The sequence below is a fragment of the Strigops habroptila genome, chromosome 4 (assembly GCF_004027225.2).
Source record: "Strigops habroptila isolate Jane chromosome 4, bStrHab1.2.pri, whole genome shotgun sequence".
NCBI classification, from domain to species: domain Eukaryota; kingdom Metazoa; phylum Chordata; class Aves; order Psittaciformes; family Psittacidae; genus Strigops; species Strigops habroptila.
This window is the reverse complement of record NC_046358.1, coordinates 47,924,038-47,944,078: the sequence shown is the minus strand read 5'-3', so window position 1 is coordinate 47,944,078 and position 20,041 is coordinate 47,924,038. Positions and strand designations below refer to the sequence as shown.

The following is a 20,041-nucleotide window of genomic DNA, read 5'->3' as shown; positions in this document are numbered from 1 at the left end:
TGGCAGGACAGTCTTCTACCAAGGCTGTTACTCCAGGCTGCCACTGGCAGTTTAGCATCATCCCATTAGGCCCCGGCCTGTGTTAAGGCTACCTTGGAAGGGTCACACAGACTAGAATGAATCCCTTTATAAGCCAAAGCCTCCATTTGCTTCATCACCCCTCCCCACACTGCAGGGACTGCACTTCCAGCATGAAGGCCTTTTACTCAGCACATTCCCTCAGAGCAAGTCTTGCAGGTAAGCATAAAAGCCATATTTGTCTCCTCAATTCCATAAGGAATAGCATTTGTGAGTGGGCAAGCCCACTACACAAGGCAATATTTTCCTTGCCAAATGAGTAGATGATTCATTCTCCTCTAATGCTCATGAATATCACTAACACTATCTCCAGTTTTACTGCAGCATGTTATAGGAGTTGTATCAGGAGGGTACTGCGATAAGGAGGGGAAAAAAAACCCAAAACATCCAAGGAGTCATGAGCCTGATTTCAAGGTAAAGTCTCATCCCTAGGCTGAAGAGCTGCCAAAAGCCTACATGAGGTCACATGCAAAGAGCTCCTTCATATAGTAGGTCATTGTTTTCACTGCCCTGAGTGCAAGCTTTATACTCCGGTATGACTAGCCATGCTCTCCTGCTGTCACTCACCTATAGCTACAATGCATCCCCGCAGGAAAAAAAAAAACCAACACAAAAAAACCACACACAGGGGGAAGAGTTGCATTCTTGGTCATTACCAAGAGGGTTTCAGTGCCAGAATACTCCCTTCTCATACCTACAGGCAGTAAAGTCACCACACAGAGAAAGCTTCACTGGGCTCACATGTTAGCTGCTGAACACAAGTACTAGTTGCTCAAGTGAGCCAGTCAGAAGAGGGAGACAGTTACATACCACATTCATCACATCCTGGTAGTTCCTGTAAGCAATCATCTCACACTGACCTCACACCAGAAAAGCTCCAGCTCAGAAGTGATGCACCCACAGCAATGGCAGCCTTCAGTGTTGGGGCAAGAACTTCACAAATGGAAGAGTTTCTCATAAACAAGCATAGGAAGCCTAAAGTCCTACCAATGCAATGACAGTAGTTAAAGTTGTAACACAACAAAAAGTAGGTTTCATGGTTCAAGTTGCAAGTTATAACATCTGCTTCTCTGCCAGAACTTCACTTGATGACCAAGCAGTGAACTACCACCACTGCACACCAAGCTTGACTCAATGTCTGCTGTGCCATGAAGTCTCATGTTGCCAGCACCAGAGACCTTGTGGCACCTGCTGGGGGGCTCTGGCAGGAAACAGTCACGCTGTCACACAGAGGCAGTGCAACAGCCAGCACAGCAGCCTTCAGGGATTAGCTTCAGTTTCACCTGCATTGCCTCCACATTTAACTTCTAATGTGAGCATAAAGTTTATTATGCAACACTTCAACTGCACTGTCAGATGTGTCAGCCCCAGAAGAACTGGGGATTCAGCAGCCAAGCAGGAGACAAATGGGTTTTTGTTTGTTTGGGGTTTTTTTGACATAGTAATGTCGCAATTAGTTTGAGATGGCAGGATAAGAACATCTAAGATGTTTAAACAGCAGTATTAATATTTCAGAGCTACTACACCACTGAAATGAAGTTTACAGTCATCTTACCAATTGCTTCAGGCCATCTGGAAATGAAAGATGCCAAGACAGCATCTGCTCTGCACTGATGGCAGTGAAGATTACCTTAGCACATGACTAGTGCTAGAAACTTGAAAACTAGTCCAAGAGGTTATCATTGTAGGTGTTCTGCCAACTAACGAGCTTGCTGCCACCACCAGAAGAAATACACAAGTAGTTTCCTTTTCTGTAACAGATCTTTTGGTGGCCAGAAATCTTTCATTAGCAGCAGATATCATTAACATGAGTGAAATATTCTTATAGCCAACCCAGAAGTTCAGGCAGTTAAAACACCAACTCTGAGACTACACAGAGCAAGTTGGATCCTACAGTACTTTTCCCACTCAGAACAGGACCCACTGTTTCAATACTAATTTATTGTAACAATGTTTTAACACTTTGCCACACAAGAATTAATGCCTTTCCTCAACACAGTTGCATAATGTATAAAAAGAAAGATCAGTTTCTTTGGTACATATCAAAGAATGCAGCTGTCTAAAGGTGTAAGTAGAAACAAGGAGAAGGAGAAATAATTAGTATAGCTCTATGCACAATTAGAGCTTCCATTTAAGCAAGAACATCTCTCACTGAACTAAAACAGTGTATCTGTAACCAAAAGCTACTTGCCATAGAGTAAGAGATCTGTCCTGTTAGGGGATGCTTTTCTAAAGACTTGCCTTTGGGTACTTATTCCTTCATTAAAATGAGTCTCTCCAACAGTAAGGTAATCTAAAACACTAAAGCGCTTCAGTTTTTACTTCGCAGTGTAGACTTTTGCAATGCAGAGTGATAATTAAGCTCAAACCAAGAAACAAAATTGAGTCATTGAAAACCTAAATTTCACTCTTCTGTTCTGGATCTCCTCCATATGAAGCCTTCTGCTTTATATTTTTATCATAAGTCTTTTTCCAATTTCTTCCCACCATGAAGAACAGAGTCTCCCTAATTTTAACAGAGCATGTGTATAGACACCTGCTTTGTGAAAACCTCTCAGCAGGGCTGCAGTGAGAACATACAGCAGAACACAGGTTTCTTGACACAAGCTGTGATGCTGCTCGCTCTTCCATAGGGAATGGCAAAGCTGCAGGAGCCTTTTCAGCACTTTTAATCACAGTTCTTATTTGGGGTTCTAACTAGTAGCAGGGAATTCCCATTGCTCTGTGGCACTCCAATTTATGCACTGGAATCTGTGGGTATTTTATAGGTTTACTATCTGCTACCTTCCCTTTACAACTGAACTGGAAGGTCCCCCACATCTCCAACCAGCATGCCTTTCAAGGAGGGATATGGCATGTTTCCATGCATGAAACTAGGAAGAAAGTTATAGTGACTGCCTTCCCCTCCCATTTCTTAGTCTTCTGAAGTCACTACGGGGTACAGATTACAAATCTTAAAAAAATCCAAGCCAGTTCCTAGGACAGCTTTTGACTACTGCAGTCATGTTCTGCTCCTTCTGCAAGCACCATTTTCCTGTACTAGTATTTGTCATTACTGCCACCAACAGTTCTCTGCCATAAATAGAGCAAGTTCATAATGGCCAGGCATTATACTCAAAAAGCAGGGGCACTACAGAGATCTATCTTTCTGAACTAGAAAGACAAAGGTCACAATTTATTGTTCAGATGAGGGAAAACAGAGCTTAATGGCACAATCTATTTAAGCTGCTATGAAAGAGTGTTGCTCAAATGCACCACACAGTAGGAGGTGCGAGAGCCAGCCCAGTCAAGCTCCCCATCTATCACTTTGGGGTCAAGGAGGGGAAACGGCAAGACCTGGCTTGTCGCACAACTCCAGATCTCATACCAGCAGAAGCACACAACAATAGAATATGAATAGAAAGTAAAGCCTGGTTATCTCTTTCCAGAAGGCCACATCCTTCAGACAGGCATTTTCCAGGTATAGTCAGTTGATCGCTTCCACAGTGCTCTTTAGACCTGCAGGAGCAGAAGTGACCAAGCAATTGCATAACACAGCAGAAGCTATTCTAGAGTCTGTCAAGTGAGAAAATGAGTCACAAAACAGCCCTGGGCTTCCAAGTTATTTCTAGGACATCCACGATATTAGACTTATTATAGGGCTTTACTTGGGACAGCTGTTACTAACTGTCAGAGGGCCACTGCATACGTACAAAAGCCAGATGTTTCCTACAGGTCATTGACACTTCCAAGTCTAAGGGATTCATGTCACTGCTCATAGGTTTACTATAACAGGAAACAGCAAGCTTTGTATATCTTTTGAGTGGCAGAAGTACCTCAGCAGGCCAGTAGCTACTACTGCACTTGTAATTTACCTCAATATTTAAGAAATAATCTTGAACTAACTCACTTCATCCAAAAGTTTTATCCTTTGCTGGCACAGGAGATCTAGATATACCTATTTCTCTTCAGTACCCCTATTTTTTCATCATTTTCTGCAAACAGTAGCAAGCCATGCTACCCTGCCTATGCATTCAGTGACAGTGCTGGCTGCCTAGCTGATCAGCAGTAGTAAGAGGAAAATGCAAGGAGAAAGATCAAGAAGTTGCTTTAAGCGTTGTTGCTGCCCATTTAAACTCATTGGGTAGGATAAAAAACTGCTGTTCACCTTCAAAAGGATTTCAGCTTGCAGATATTGTAGTTCTAGTGCTTACCATGAGGAAAAGTGTGAAAGGGTAAACACCATACTTAGCAATTGAACACCCACAGGATCAGACCCCAGAACTGCAACACCGACAACTCTCCCCTCCAACCCAGGGAGGGTTCCTGGCAGGAACAGATTCTGAATCACAAGTCAGCATGAGAAACACTGGCGTAACTTGGTAATCATCAGTAAAAAATGAATAATAAAGAATTTCCTTGTGTACATTGGAATCTAAAGTATGGCACCTTTATACTAGTAACAACGTTACTGGCAATGTCTAATCACTAGAAGAGATTAAAGTTAGGGGCTTATCATACCAGTCAACATGGTTGCAAATGAGCAAACCAAACTCCCCACCTTCACATGCACTTAAGAATGACACTTAGAAGGGAGAGAAGACAGGCTTCACGAGTTAAACATCCTGGAAGTTCACAGCTTTCCATTTAAGAGCTCTTAAGTTAAAACTTTAAGCAGTTAAAACTTTAAGGCACATCCTTCTACATAACTGTAGGCATTGATGCTCACAGCTGATATTCTCCTCCACTCATGAAGGGAGAAATAGCAAAGTCAGTTCACTTACTTCAAGTAAAAAGTACATCAGTAGTCCTTTGTATTTGGTTTTCCACTCTCCTGAAGTAGCTCTCATTCCAAAGACGACACAGCACAGGGAGCAATTAAACTGCCTTGTAAAGTACAGTATATAAAAATGGCATACATGGAAACTGTTTGATAGACAGGCTTATTGTGCAATTAATGCACTGCCATCAGGATTTTTTTTATTTTTTTTCTTTGTTTCAGTTGCTCTTCATTAAAGCACTTAGATACCAGTGCTGGTGAGGGGCCATAGTCATACAGCCAGACTCTTAGTTATCACCTCAAAGCTCCTCTCTATTTGGCATCACTCCAGCTTTGAGGTTTGTGTTTGATATCGGGCAATACAGATGCATGCATAAGCACCCCTATGTTTCCCCATCTTTTACAACAGGTCTCCAAGAATTTATGGCATACACTAGTTCTGATCTGCCACGTTCTAACAGTTGCTGTTACACATCTGGCTATAAAAGAGGCTACACAGCACAGCTGAACACAGGGACACCAGTGCAGCCAGTACACTTTCCATAGCTCAGAGAAGCATTTAATAACCAGCATGGTCAAACAGCACTTGCATTAAAGAACTAGAACATTGCACTGAAGTCCCTTATTCTTATACTTTGGCTGAGCAGGGATTCCAAAGAGTCCTGGTCTTGCCTAACCATGGTGTAAGTTAATTAGGTACTACATTTCATGGCATTTCAGACTGATGGGTCAAGAATGCACATGGTCAATGCATCCAACACGCCTGCAGAGAGATCAAGTTTTTCCACTTACCCAGAGCTGTGCTTTTATCGCAGCATTGGCTGAAGAACAGCTACTGTTTTGCAGCTTTATAATTGAAAGCTCTTGTGCTACTCGGTCGTGCTGCTGCAGCGGTAACATTAGCTCACTGGGAGGACCATATTTAGAAAAGATGTTGGGTTCTCCCCCAGAGCAATGTAATAGTTGGGTAAGTGAAATTAACAGCCCCAGTAAGTCAAACATTGTCAGATTAAAAAAGCAGGGCTAGACTCCTACGGGGAGAAGTCTGGGCTGAAGGCATCTAGCTTTATTGCTGGGATTCATTTAATCCCTACTTGGGAACGTAAAAAAAAAAAAAAGAAAAGTCTTAAAGCTATGTGCTGGGAACAGGGGCTACATCAAATACAAGACCAGCAATATAAAAACACAGCCTGCCAACCCCCCACCCTCCTTTTTTTCCCCTGCAATAAACACCAACAATTCGCTCCGGTGCAGACCCTTCGCGCAGTCCGCCGGCACTCGGCTCCGACCGAGCGCGGAGGCCCCTGCGAGGGTCCGCGCCCGCGGAACCCGGTCCGGAGCGCACCCGGGGCTTCACCTGCGGCGCTGACAGGGCGCGGGGAGGGCGCAGCACAACCTGCCGCGGCGGGGCAGCCCCGCCGCCCTCACTTACCCGGGGCCCCGTGGCTCGGTGGCCGCGACCCTGAGGCAGATGCACCAGCAGCAGCGCCAGCAGGAACGGGCGAGCCCCCGCGCAGCGCCAGGCCCGCGGCACCATCGTCCCTCGGGGCGGCGGCAGGGTAGCAGCGGGACGGCGGCAGGGCTCTGCGCCCACCGGAGGAGGCTCTCCCGGGCGGCCGCCCCTCGGCCCGGCAGCGGCGTGTCCGTCGGCGGGCGGCGCTCGCGGTGCCCCGGGCCGGCTCGGGCGGCTCTGCCCCCTCCCGCCGCGGCAGGTTACCCGCCTCGGCCATGGGGATGCCCGTTATAAAGCCGCGGCGGGGCGGGGCCCGACGCCACTGACTGCGGCGCGGACCTATCGCAGCGCGGCCGCCGCGGGCCGCAGCCAATCGCGGGGAGGCAGGGCCATTCGCCCCGCCCAGCCCTGCCGCCCCTCCCGGGCGTAAGGCAGGCGGCCCAGGTTGGCCCCGGGCGGCGCGGTGCTGCCGGCGGCCCGGCGAGGGGCGGGCGCTTGCTCCCTGGCTGCGGCACCTGGAGCGGCCGCCGCGCCGGTCCCTCAGCGGCTGACGGGGTGCGCGGGTGCCAGGCAGCCCCGGAGGGACTGCGGGAGACGACCCGCCAGCGCGGCAGGCACTCGCCGGGGCCGCACCGCTCGCCCCCTCCGCCCGCCCCACTGCCCTGCTGGGCGTCCCCGGCCTGGCCCTGGCGGTGGCACTGACAGCGGAGCCCTGCGGTCGGGTCGGGCCAGCGAGCAAGTAAATTTGGCGCAGGAAATTACCTCACGGTCCACGTACCGTTTTCCCTTGGTTCGGCGCTCTGGGACAAGGCTGCTGCAGAAACGAGTCGCGCCTGGGGCAGTGTAGGTCCTCTTGTCGCCCTCATGCCGGGGCTCAAAGCATGGCTGACCCACAAGCAGAGACTACCTGTCCCTGAAGATCTTCCCCTGCTTTCCCAACTGCAGAGCCCATTGCTCTACATCGCCTAGTAAAGCCTAGAGACCTTGTTGTGGAGGTGATGTGCTTGGGGTCTTTGGTAATGTGCTTAGGGTCTTTGGTAATACATACCTTGCACCTGGAAAACCATCCCAAGATCAAGTTTGACATCTCCTGAGGCAACAAGCCCTTCTAGGCTGCGTGTAGGTCCCCGTATGTCCAAGCATAACCAGACCCTTGACAATGAGAGGCTTGGGAAGAAAGTGTTGCATTGCACAAGAAGACTCCAAATACAGGGTAGGAGGAAAATGGAGACGTATCACCAGTAGGGCCCAGCCTTTGCACACATGTCTGTCTGATCAGGAGCTAAAGAGAGAGCAGTACCATGACAGTGTAACAGCAGCAAGATGTAGACCCTGAGCAATGGAGGCAGTGCCAAGCCTCTGTCTACCTGCTGACTGACAGACAGAGGTGTCTTGCGAACTGGGCTGACTTGCATTTACATCAAGTCCTTCATTTTTAAGTTACAGGCATGACTTTGGTGGAGGGCATGGCAGGGCAGAGGCCCAACATTTTACAAAATAATGTGCATGGGAGGTCATTTTTGTGCACATAACAGTGACGATAACCTTTTCATCAGACTGTTCCGTGATGCTCTGATGGAAACATTCGAGACATGCTATTCTTCATAGAACGTTGTTAACTTTCTTACTCAGTGACCTTACAAGAGGCAATACTCGCTGTTGTAAAAACTCCCTAGAGTGTATCCGCTAGGTATGGGGAGGGGCTGCTACACCCACACAAAGAACCTTGTTACACAGTAGAAGTCATACAATTCTGGCATCTTATCAGAGCAAAGCAGCATGTTTAGCTATAGCGGTTGCTTTAATCTTTCTTTTCTTAAAAAAAAAAAAAGTATCTATTTAAAAAATGCCAGTACGTAACATTTTGTCATTAGCCTAGGCAGGATAAGGCGTTTGTTACTCACACGGAGCTCTGCCAGTATTCATTATTCTTGGCTTGCAGACCTCTCTGGAGCTCCAAGCCCAGCACCGCATACAAGCCTACCGATGTACCTTAGTCCTAACTCTCACCACTCTGCTATCCTGGTCCTAAGCTTTGCCAGCTCTTCTTCAATATGACCCGCGGTGTTCTCTGATTTTCCATTTCAAAGTCTCTCTGATCCACACCTGAACTTCTGCCATTCCACATGACACGAGCAGAGAGACCTGGAGGGGAAGAAGAGGGGGAGAGCTGGGGAATCTGAATATGAGTGTCCTTGTGTACATCAGGATCAGCTCTGTTGAGGTTGGACAAGTTATACCAGTGCACACCTGACATCTGTGAAAAGACAGGCAGAATCTAGCAGAGCTTTGTTGGGGCGGTGATCCCACCACTGAAGTACCACATCACCTCATAATTGAGTCTTGATTAAATTCCAGCCCAGATAACAATATCCCACTTGCCTACATTCCCCTCTCCAATTTCATAGGGAGTTCTTTTTCATCTGACCTATTTTGTGTGATGCCTTCATGTGTTTTTTATCACTTGCACTTTAAACATGACTGTCTTTGGTGTATTTTCCACAGAAAAACCCACAGGTATCAGGATGCCTTTGCTATATAAATGCTCGTTACCACCATGAAAAAAATATTGTTTTCTTATTCCCTAGCAGAGAACACTGGAAGCCTATCCTCCAATGCCTATGAAACCCTGACACCAGCAACGTCTAAAGACCAAGTAAAAGTTCCAGAGGGTGAGAAATTCCCAGTGACTGAACCCTTTTTGCCCCTTATGGTCAAAAGTTGTTCATAACCTTGCAGCATGTACTTCTAGCAGTACTACTTGACCAACATTCCATGGCCCGGTGTTCCTCTATAGGGACACACATTTCCTTTGCAGATAGTAACTGCCTTAGTGCAATAACCAGGCCAGAAGAGATTCCGTAGCTTGGTCTATGTATCACAATCACTGAGCTGTTCTGAGCCCAAAATCATAACAAAGCACCATCCAGGTGGATAGAGGACATCCAGCCCCCATTTAAAGACACCAGCAAGAGAGAGAATACATGTCTTTGTTCCAGTGGTGAACCACCTTCACCATTGAAAATGCATGCCTAGCTCTTCGGCATACTGCACCTGGTACTCCAGTTGCTATAGGTGCTCTTTACTAGTATGTCATCTTCAAAGAAAAATCTAGGTAAATAGAGCAAACTGCTGAAACGGAAACTTTTGTGCCACTAAATTGTCTGCTAATTCTCTCCAGGTTGCTGGCAAATGGGAAATGCCTGGCTTGGTCATCAGTGGCATTGCAGAAATCCTGATTTGCTGACAAGCGGCTAGTGTCCAAGCATAAGAGGAATTGGGAGCTTAACCTTCTTTCTTGAGCTCTTCTGAAAATCCCTGCCATCACTGTGAGGATGTAGTGCCAAACGCTGCGCTGGCATAGTGCCACTTCAGTCACTGGTGTCTCACCAGCAAAGAACTTGCCCAGGGTGTTAAACCGAAAACTACAAAGAAAGAGGGGCACAGAACTAGAAGAGAAGTTGTTCTTCATGTCCAGGCATTTGTATGCCAGGCCTAACATTCAGATCCTTCTGAGGAAGATGTAAGCCCAACTGTAATGAATTCAACTATGCAGTGCTGCTGGAGGTAGCACTGAAACTGGTACCGTTGAGGCATGTTATGTATACCAGATGCAGTCTACAACTTGCACCTCCAAAGACTTACTCCAGCATGTGCCCGTATGTGTTGATGATTAATATCTTGTTGCTATGGTGCATGCATATCATGCTCACCACCAAAAATCCATGGCACAGGACGTATATATTGGTGGTCTTGACAACTGTTCAGGGAGAACTGTTTGATTGCTTTGATTATTTGCCTCTGCATCTACTTGTCTTGTCCTCAGACAAAAGTTTCAGATAATTGCTGTCCTCTTTTGAACAGTATTGGCACACACAACGGAACCGTCATGGGATCTGTATGCCACAGCCTCCATCAGGGAATGTATCCCCTCTTGCACACATTTAGCAGAAATGATTACTCACACTTTCAGGAAAGAATACTCTAATCCCTCCAAATATGAGCTAATTACATTTAGGGACCAAATTAATGTTAGCGGTTCTTTTTTAAAGTCAGTGTATACACTACAGCGGGTCTAGATTTAGTTAATTTTTTATCACAAAAGGAGTAAAGAAGAATATGAGGAATTTGCTGTGGGATTGATTGTTATCGGTTGCAATGATGCAGAATTTAGAGCTATTTTTTTGAACATCTTGCCTATTGAATCATTTGGATAATTATAATTAGAGAATTTTCCATTGCTGCCAGGCCTTAGTTGCTGAGAACCTGCAGCAGTGGAGGAGACTTTTCTACAATGCTGGCACCCCTAAATCTCCATCCAAAGGTGAGTTCAGGGCAGCCCAGAATAGAGACTAAAAAGCCACAGTTGAGCACACTCATGCAGGCTGGAATAACAGCCACAGGAGAGTCTGTGCTGTCACCCTAAAGTGAGGTAGAATACGTTTTCCTCAGCTACCCAGACACAGGTTGAATATGGGGGTAGCGGGAAGGAATAAGTTTGATTCATAGTGCTTATGAGGCTAGAAATCAAAAGTCATTGGGCTTGAAAGGATTCACGTCACAGCGTATGACAATTTTACAGTGTCATCCCATGGTCAGTTGCAGCTGGTGGCAAAGTATTCACACTTGTTGAGATGTGGAGACACACTGCTATTAGCATGTCCCGGGGTGTACTTGCTGGATTACATCAGCAAAATGGAGTCTCAGCTTCTTATGAAAGATATACGCCTGAATGAAGCAGAAACCCTGTTAGTAATAATAAATGTCCTATTGAGCTTTTCATCCTCGAAGCTCTTTGCAGAATGTTCTCTTGTACTTGAACAAAAAGCTTTGTTAAAGGTATGACAGTATTGCAAAACCTTTTCCATGAAATCCATCTAGAGTCCGCCACTGCATTCATTATACTTCATATAGAAATACTGTGCAGGCCTTTTGTATAGAAAGTATATTGAATTGTGTGGGTCCTGGCTGCACTTCTTTGGTTTCCCAAAGAGTTGCTAGTAGTTCTGGTTAGTTCCTCATCACTGCCAAACCCACATCTCTCACTAGTGCGTGTCCATCTGATCCCAGCCATACCTTCATGCCCTTATGTTATTCTACCACAGGAAGAGGCTGTTGGCCATACACCAGTATTATTATGAAAACAAAACAAAACAATAGAATGCAGTGAAGTGCAAGATGCAGTAAAGAGGCAGTAAAGCCAATTTGAGCTTCGGTATGTTTTTTCATGTGCTGAAGCACATACCTAGTTTCAGGGATGGAACCTCTAAAATGACCTGGCTGATGTTAGTAATCTGCCAGCTCCTTGAAAACAAGGATATTTTCCTTTTTTGCCTTTTTACACTTGTATACGTTTTGTAAATTCTAGACTATAACGCTGAGAATTGGTATGAGGTCCGGTATAGTGGTGGTCAATGATAGGTATTTATGTGGCACTGAAAAATTAAATGACTCTTCAAATAATCTAACAGATTTCTAATGTTCTTTGTGCACTTTTTTAATTTTGTGAAGTAAATATAATATCACTCCAGGCTCTAAAAAGAATGCCAATCCACAATATCTTTAACCTTTACAATCTTTAACAGTACTTAGGGACTTGCCAATTTTTTTTTTCTTTCAAGTCAGCTAAGAGATTGGAGTTGGGTTGGACTCCATATGGACTCCAGAAGAGAGAAGCTCTGTTCCAAACTCATTTATCAATCTTATCAAGGCAAGGATTCTTTCTGCTCATCCTGTCTACCTGGGTGGGATAGCTGGAAAGTGGGTGGGGAAAGAAATACCTCTGCACTGAAATTTTGAGGACTGGGTACTCTGCGCTGCAAATGTGATGGAGAGCAGGTGGTGAATCTCGCATACATGGGCACTCATGTGGAGTGGACTCACCATCGAAAGAGCAAAAGAAGTGAGTGCAGGGAATCATGCCAGGGCACACGGAAGGCAAGGTCTCTTGCCTGGCCTCCCTTCCATGTGATCCTCCACCAGCACAAACAACAGCAAAAAGGAGGAGGAAGTAGCTGAGGATCAGGTCCTGTGAGCTCAACAAGTCATGACATTAGGATTATTTTTTCATCGCTTGAGCACTTTTACCTTGTGCCAGAGAGAGGCTCAGATGAATGAAATAAAGCGTTTTGTGTCACAGGTTGGCACTCCCCTCATTTGCCTCCCTCCATCAGCAGTCCTTATATTCAGGAAACTCAGAACCAGAATTGTGCCCTAAGTGGCATGAAAGCAGCTCAGAAACTTACTCCAGCAAAGAAGCCCTGGCATCATCTTAGACACTCTTAATCTTCCAAGTTGGGGAGGCAAAATGGTGACAAAACAGCAGGATACAAATTTTGAGATGCCTTGATCCTGTGATTTTTCACCAGGGCCAAGTGTAACACTCATTATCGGACGGGCAGAGTTTGTTTTTTCTTCCCTACCAGTTTCTTAGCATTGATTTAGGCTTCACACTGACACCAGCAAAACTGCACTTAAATCACAGCCCTGAGAACGAGCTACACGTATCCAAAGCTGAGCAGAGTTCAAACCTCAGCCCTGTGCTGATACAGAGTCTTTTCTGTTTTAAATTGCCCACCCACTCACTATTCCCAGCTGCCGAGCCACATAACGTTCAAAGACCACACACAAGGTGCAAGAGCAATAGAGGCCTGTTGAAAATTAAAGTGCAACAGCTTAGTCAAGAGGATAGGCTTCAGCACTGCTGCCTAGAAAATGGGGGCAAGGAATGAGGACAGAAGGGCAGACAGAGACCGTGGGAGATCCATACAGAAAGTGATGGGAATCTACACTGGAGCATATTTTACAGAAATCCCCTACCCTCAGCTCACAGATCAACAGAGATGCAGAGCTTCCTGCATGAAGACAGGCAAGCTCAGAAAAGGAGGTGATGCTTTCCAGAGGCGAGAGATGATACAGGGGTCCCAGGGTTTGTTCTCAGCTTTTAGCAGGCTGTTGATGTGCTAAAAGGACCTGGAGCCGGTCAAAACGCCTGCCTGTGTCTCATTTCCCCTTCTTGAGCAAGTGTCAAAAAGTATAAGAGCCTCACGTGAATGTCGTGCTGTCTCCCACAGCCCCTGACAGACAGCAAAACTGTCAAAGAGCTCTAGTTTCTTCTCTCCAGTGCTGCTGAAGGGACCTTGCTTTGAAAAGCACTTGCTTGATGCCATATAGTAGTTTCACCTATTCCTCTTCATCCCATTGTAAGAGTACGTTACCATTGAGAACTAGAGCATTGCAACACCATTCAGTGGTGACACAAAGACAGCAGCTGGTCAGCACCATCATACATTACAATGCAGTACCCCTACTTTCAGAAAAGAGTGGGACCCTTCTGCTGACCCCTAGGCCAGGATTTGCAGGGTCCAAGGCAAACTGGTGAAAATCAACCTTATCCTGAGCATGTCTGCTTAGATGATGCAGATGACTAAGTTTGCTGAGAGTTTGCACAAAAGGAGACTATTCACCTCAAAGTATTTTTAAATCATTCTTAAGTTTTGTCCCATTGCTTCTATACATAAAGAATGTGTGTTTATATGTTTATACACCAAGATTTTGTGCTTAGTCGCTAACCAAGGCTAAATACTTAAAGGCTGAGTCAAGCTGTACTCTAAATGTGGGCTATTTTACCCATCACTAAATGGAACGGCTTCACTGCTGAGACAAGGCAATGTTGTAACAGCACATGGCGCAACCCAGTAGTCGGAACAAGAAACAACGAAGGTGGTTTCTAACAGAAAGTGCTCAGGGTGTTTGAAGAGGCAGACTGCCAGGGCTCTAAGGGTATCATCCTCCTCCCTACTCCTCAGCTAGGACAGCAGCTCAGGAGAGATGAAAGAAGGAAAGATGAAACACAACATGCCGTGAACTTTCTTACTGCAACTCTGATTACTGCTAGCAAAAGAAAGCAAGCCAAGGAGATACTGGAAGGAAAGGCTCAGTCAAGTACCCCATACCAAATACTCTGAGATGGTGATTTGAACACAGAGCCACATATGGTAGCTAGCATGTGTGACTGTACTCATCTGAACTAGAACCACAGATACAAAAGTGCTTGCAGCATTTTCAGGCTCTCACATTTGATCCCAGATTTGGGCTTCAGAACACATTCAACAATCAACAAAGCAAAATATACCAAGGCTGGAATTTTGGTAGCTAATGCTGTTGCTCCATTAATTTCTCTACCTTCTTTAAAAAATGGCAAATGTACAAAAAATGCAGGCATACATGCATACCACTTCCTTCTTTTGACCCCTGTCAGAAACTTGTTGCAGGAAGAAACCTTCCAGCACACAATTGCCTGCAACCAGCTTTTTGAAATATCCCACTGTGATACATATCAACCTTTTCCTTTTGATTGATAGACCTTGCTAGGGAAACATGGCAGAACAGATGTGTGTGCATGGGTGCCATCAAATGAATTTGAACGCTCTTTCTCCCCCTTCACCCACCCACCCACAGGTTTATAAAGTTATTCTGGAAGACATGTGAATCCTAAATAATGGGGGAGGGGAGAGTGGGGATTAAGGGACATCTGAAGAAAGTAGTATAAAATTGCACCGAAAGTAAAAATCCTCCCACCGTAACCTACCCCTGTCCACCCCTGTGTCAACAAATATGCAACCAATTAATGTAATTGCAGAGTTATTTATGGCGCACAGGAAAGTGTAGTCAGGGACCCTGAGAAACAAGGTTGTAGGGATAGGAGCGGCTGGGTTTCCCCCTCACCCCCTCCTTTGCAGATGTTTAAGTTGAATTGTGGTGTCCATGTGTCTCATAACCAAGAGCCTGTCTACTTTGCAGGTGTTGCTTGCTTCATGGGGGTGGGTAAACTGGATGAAAGGAGACCTGGAAAAGAGTTGGGGTCTTCTGATTTCAAACTGTGACCAGAAGACATTGGCTGGGTTTAGATATTCCCCCCGCCTTTGCAGCCTACAAAAGCCCCATACTTAATCCCTTCAGATGACCCTTCCAACAGCAGCAACAACACTTGAAAACAACATGGCAAAAAAAAAAATTCTTAGCTCCATGATTTGATTGTTCGGGGTGACAGTTTTGTTACTGTTCAGTGCCCTGCACAAGAGAGGTTTTAATTAGAGCTATTGAGTGGTTTGAATTGGCACAATTAGGGTCAGCATTAATGATTGCTGCATGTGTTCTTTTGAACAGTAAGGGCTTTTTTTTGCCCACAGACGGGAGGGGGTAGCAGCTAATGAACTAGGAGAGTGCAAATTATCTCTGCAAAGCTGGGGCAAGTGTAATACACACTGGGGATGAAGCAGAGAGCAGGAAGGGAGACCACAGCTTTTGAGGCTGATCCAGAAGACTTCCCAGTGGAGTGCTGAGCACCACCAGTCCCCACTGCTCGCCATTTGCTTCCTTGGGTGCTGAGGCTATGTAGAGCACAGAGAGAGATGTGTTCCTTGCACTGCAAAAGAAGACTTCAGAGAAGCAAAGAATATGCAATGTTTTCATACTGAAAAATACAAAAGAAGGTCGAAAAAAGGCTGCAGTCTGCTGAGAACAGTAGCCTGCTTCAAAAGCGAGGACATGCTCATGCAAATTAGTACTCCCATGAGTAGGCTTGTAGGCTTTACCCACCTTCTATTCTCTTCAGTGGGATAGTGGATCAGTTCAAAGAAACACAGCCACATAAGATACAGGTATATACATATATATATTTGTGTACAAGCAGCCCTCCTGTGTTTGTGTGGAAACGCCTCCCAGATATGCAGACCTGCCTTAACTGCACTGCAAGTGGGTGCCAGAGCCCCATGCATATGACAGCTCTGCCAAAGGCTGCTCCCACCCCTGCTGAGAGAACAAGAGTCCTCACAGCATGTGCAACTTGACTTAAAGAGAAGACCTCCTGGGGGCATATCTGTGGCCTCCTCAGAACACTCAGGTCTCCTGAAAAGTGCTCATTAGACAGCCCCTTCCTGACCAACACAGTCCATGAAGGTGCTCAGAAATGCTTCTGGGTTGCAGGAGGAATACACTCCCATGCCACTCCAGCAGAGTCACAGAGGCCTTCCTTCCACTTAGCTGCTTGTTGGAGAAAGAGCAAGTAGGTAATGCTGACAACAACCATCTGAGTGTAGGGACTGACTGGCAGCACAGGACCTGCCCCACTCCTGTGAAGATCCTCCATCACCTCTGGGCCATGCAGGTCCTCTCAAAAGCAAAAGATTTTTTTGCTCCAAGCCTCAACAAAGCTTTCCAAGTGCTCTCCATTTGCTAAAACAAGCTTTTGGTCATGCATCGTCTTAGAACCACAGGCCTTTCTGCACCTTCAAAAACTGCAGAGTTTGCTCATGTGCCAGCTCCCCAGCATAGCGGTTCCTTGCTACCCTCCTCCTTGAGCAGCGAAAGACAGCCATTCCCCACTTATATTGGAAGACAACCCATTTTACTAATGGGGGGGGGTGACCCCATGAGGGCTGAATCATCCTAGAAGTCCCTTCTGGCCTCCAAAATACAGATAGGGCATCACTGGTAGGGGTACCTGTGGGCCTGTCTCTGGTCTGGCAGTACCAGCCAAATCAGATGCTGGCCTCTTGGTCTGGCTCCTGAATACCTGTGTAAACCAACAGGCCCACTGTAAAATGTCATCTCTAATTGTCCACAGTAGTAATGCCTCCTGAACCTGACCTAAAGATGGAACCTGACCTAAAGATGGTGCCATTGTCAGGCACCATGCGTCAAAACCAAAGTTGATTCTTCAGTAAGCTAAGCTAGTTGGTAGAGCAGACGAGAAGAGCACATATATATATGCCATCAGAGGACTGATCCTCGTACACTTTTCAGAAAGCATTTTCAGCCAGACTTTCTGCAGCCATCCCACTGTGTGGCCACCACCAACTAACCACCCAAATTCTTGAGGCCAAGCATTAGCACCAGCCAAGGCTGCACACCCCACCAGTGCCTTTGCTAGCAAAGCAGGTAAAACCGTGTGCACAACTGGAGCGGAGAAGCTGGGTGAAATCCTGGGTGTGCAATCTCAGTTGGGAACTAGCCAAATACTTCACCTTTCATATATGCAAAAAAAGACAAAGGTGCCCAAAATATGGAGAGAATGGGGCTCTTTGGTGTGGTTAGACAGAGGTTTCTGCGTATTTCTGTTAGTGGGCGTTTTCAGATATTTCAGTCTCCCCCTCTAAACATAATCTGCTTCTCAAAAAAAAAAAAAAAAAAGGCCCATTTCTCTAGCTTTTTTTAAGTAGGTGATGTAAATTATGTTATTCTTACTCAGGATACACAGTAACCAAACATATTGGGTAAATAATCACAGGCCAAGATCTGGCTATGCAGAGGACAAGAAGATGATTTGTGCCCAAAAAGCTCATATTCTGTACACCTAAACCAGCGGAAGTTTAGTCTGCAACACAGAGATTAACCAGTGATGCTCTTGCAATCCATTTGTAGCCTGTAGAGGGATATAAATCCAGTGGACACTCATAGCTAGGATAGTCTCACTCAGTTCTCAAGGCAGAAGACAGCAGCCTGAACTAGACCCCTTCCCCTCAGGGGTGGGTTACCTACTCCTTTGTCACACCTGTGGCTTCACAAGTTCTTTACCTTACTACAGATTTTGGGGAACGAGCAGCATGCCTGCAGGTGGCTTCATCTTGCCCCGTGCCCCTGAGTGGAGAAGACATCCCCCTCCCCTCAGCTGGCCAGGAGGAACCAGTGCCACCAGGGCTCAGCAGAGATGCAAAATGAATGCCAGGGGAATGGCAGACGCACAGGGAGCATCTCACAAGTGCTTTCCCCTTTTACCGCTGGCTGCTTTCGTGTCCTCTCCCCCAAGTCTCTCTCATAAGGACTTCAACTGTTCCCACGGCCAGCGTTTTGGTTTGGGCAGACATCCAGCATCGCTTAGCAGATCCAAAACGACACCTCGCACATTCTTGAAGGTGTGAAAGAAACAACCAAGCTGAATCATTTCACCACCCTCTGGGTACTAGGGGTGACACCATAGACTTGCCAAAGAACATGCAATGACATCCACAAACATTTCACGACCACCTTCTTTGACTCTGCTTTGTTATTAAACAGCCATGGGCTTTGGCATTAGCTGGATTACTAAATGTACAACTGCTCAGAGGTGACCTCTGCCTTGACTTTCTTATCATATACCCTCAAAAAAGCAAGACTTTTCAGTAACAACTTAGATTTATGTTGTCAAATAAATATATTAATAGTCTTCATATAAATCATTTACAAGCAAATCATAATGCTGCAGCCTGAAGGATGGGGATGGGCATAGCACTGGGCCCTGGACTGAGGTTGAGCTACTTGGGAAGGGTGTGGAAGCCAATGGACATGAGAGTGGATGTGACATCTGGAAAGCTGGATGTGAGAGGGAATATTGTGAGAAGCTGGCAAAAGCTGCAGATGGTGCTGTGAGAGCTGGCTGGATACCTCAGGTGGTTGAGGGGGATGTTTGTGAGCAACAGCCAAATCACACAGATAGCTGGAGTAGAGCACTGGGAACATTCTGGGAAATAGGACCTTGCCAGGCCAGTGTGCCTGGGAACCATACCCGTAATAGCACATAATGCTGAGATAGTCTGGCCAGCAGTGTCAGAAATAATGAATTCAGGTATGGATATGGCAAAACTAGGACTAATGAGTAAAAAGTAGTTAAGTGCAGGTTATCTTGATTGAGGAAAAGGGAAATGTAGGGGTGGCAAAAAGGAGGGGTCTGGAAACATAGAAATGGATAATATGTGAGTCATGTGGCTGAGAGTGTCTGGGAGCACTTGTCAAGCAGCCCTGCACTTGATCGCTGCAGCTGAAGCCAGACAATAAACCAAACCCTGTGTTTCTGGCCATGCCAGCAGAGTCAGACCTGCTTCCCTGCCAGGCAGAGGACAGCGGTTGGCAGTACATGGTAGGTGCTTTCACTTTCTGGCAAATAAACACTTGGATGGACAGATTGAATATACCAGCATCACCACGCTGGTGCCTGTTCCAGGTCAGATAGCATTAGCAGCTGCCCACCACAGTGTAACAGATAGGATTTAGGGGTTTTCTGGGTGTTTTTTGGCTTTCAGTTCAGTTAATACAGATAAACTCTTGTGACTAAAGAAAGTGTCTTGTCTACTTTCGCGCTTGTGGTCTACACCCATGAAAAGCATCTTCCAGGAAAACAATTTACATTGAGTACTGCAGGCACTGATTAGGAAATACAAAATATGCAACAAGCCTGTCTTCTCACAGGCACTCCCAGCAGAAGCTCTAAATGCAGACTAAAAAACATGTCAGGAAAAGCAAGTTACTCAGAATTTACTTAATCTGAGCTTTGGCTGAAGGTTTGAGACAGTCTTATTTTACTGAAATCAGTCAATCCATCTTCAACTTAAAAGAAATCTAGTTTGACTTTAATTTTGACAGCATTTCTGTTACCATCCCTCAGATCACCTATAAACCAGCAGAGACTTTGCTTTTCATAATTTATCCATATTGGTTTCTGCCATACCACTACATTTCTGTGCTGAACCCAGACCAGCACAACTTGCAAGCAGTCTGGCTAAGCTATGGTGATGAATGACCCTCCGGAGACTAAGCTGTGAGACATCTCTCCTTGGCCTGAATATTGAGCAGTGAATTTCCTCTCACAGCCTTTGCTCCATGTTCCCTCCACTGGCAGGTCCAGACTTTGTCCTAGCTTGGACCTTATCTAGGGAACCCAGTAGCCTTCAGCGCCCAGAGCTTCGTCTCTTCTTTCCTAGGGTAGACTGCTTGCT

General features: G+C 46.0%; 1 protein-coding gene across 9 annotated transcripts in view; it reads right to left on the bottom strand.

Annotated features, from left to right (window-relative positions):
- Nucleotides 1-6,562, bottom strand: part of SMOC1 (SPARC related modular calcium binding 1) — a 136,427-nt gene extending 129,865 nt beyond the window's left edge. For 4 of the 9 annotated variants that reach the window (XM_030485200.1, XM_030485202.1, XM_030485205.1 and 1 more), the window contains exon 1: nucleotides 6,270-6,561. In XM_030485200.1, the coding sequence (XP_030341060.1) occupies nucleotides 6,270-6,374 (105 nt within the window). In that variant the 5' untranslated portion in view covers nucleotides 6,375-6,561. Of the gene's footprint in view, nucleotides 1-6,269 lie in introns of all 9 variants that reach the window. The other 5 variants (XM_030485204.1, XM_030485203.1, XM_030485206.1 and 2 more) reach the window with 2 other exon arrangements.
- Nucleotides 6,563-20,041: the final 13,479 nt, after the last annotated feature.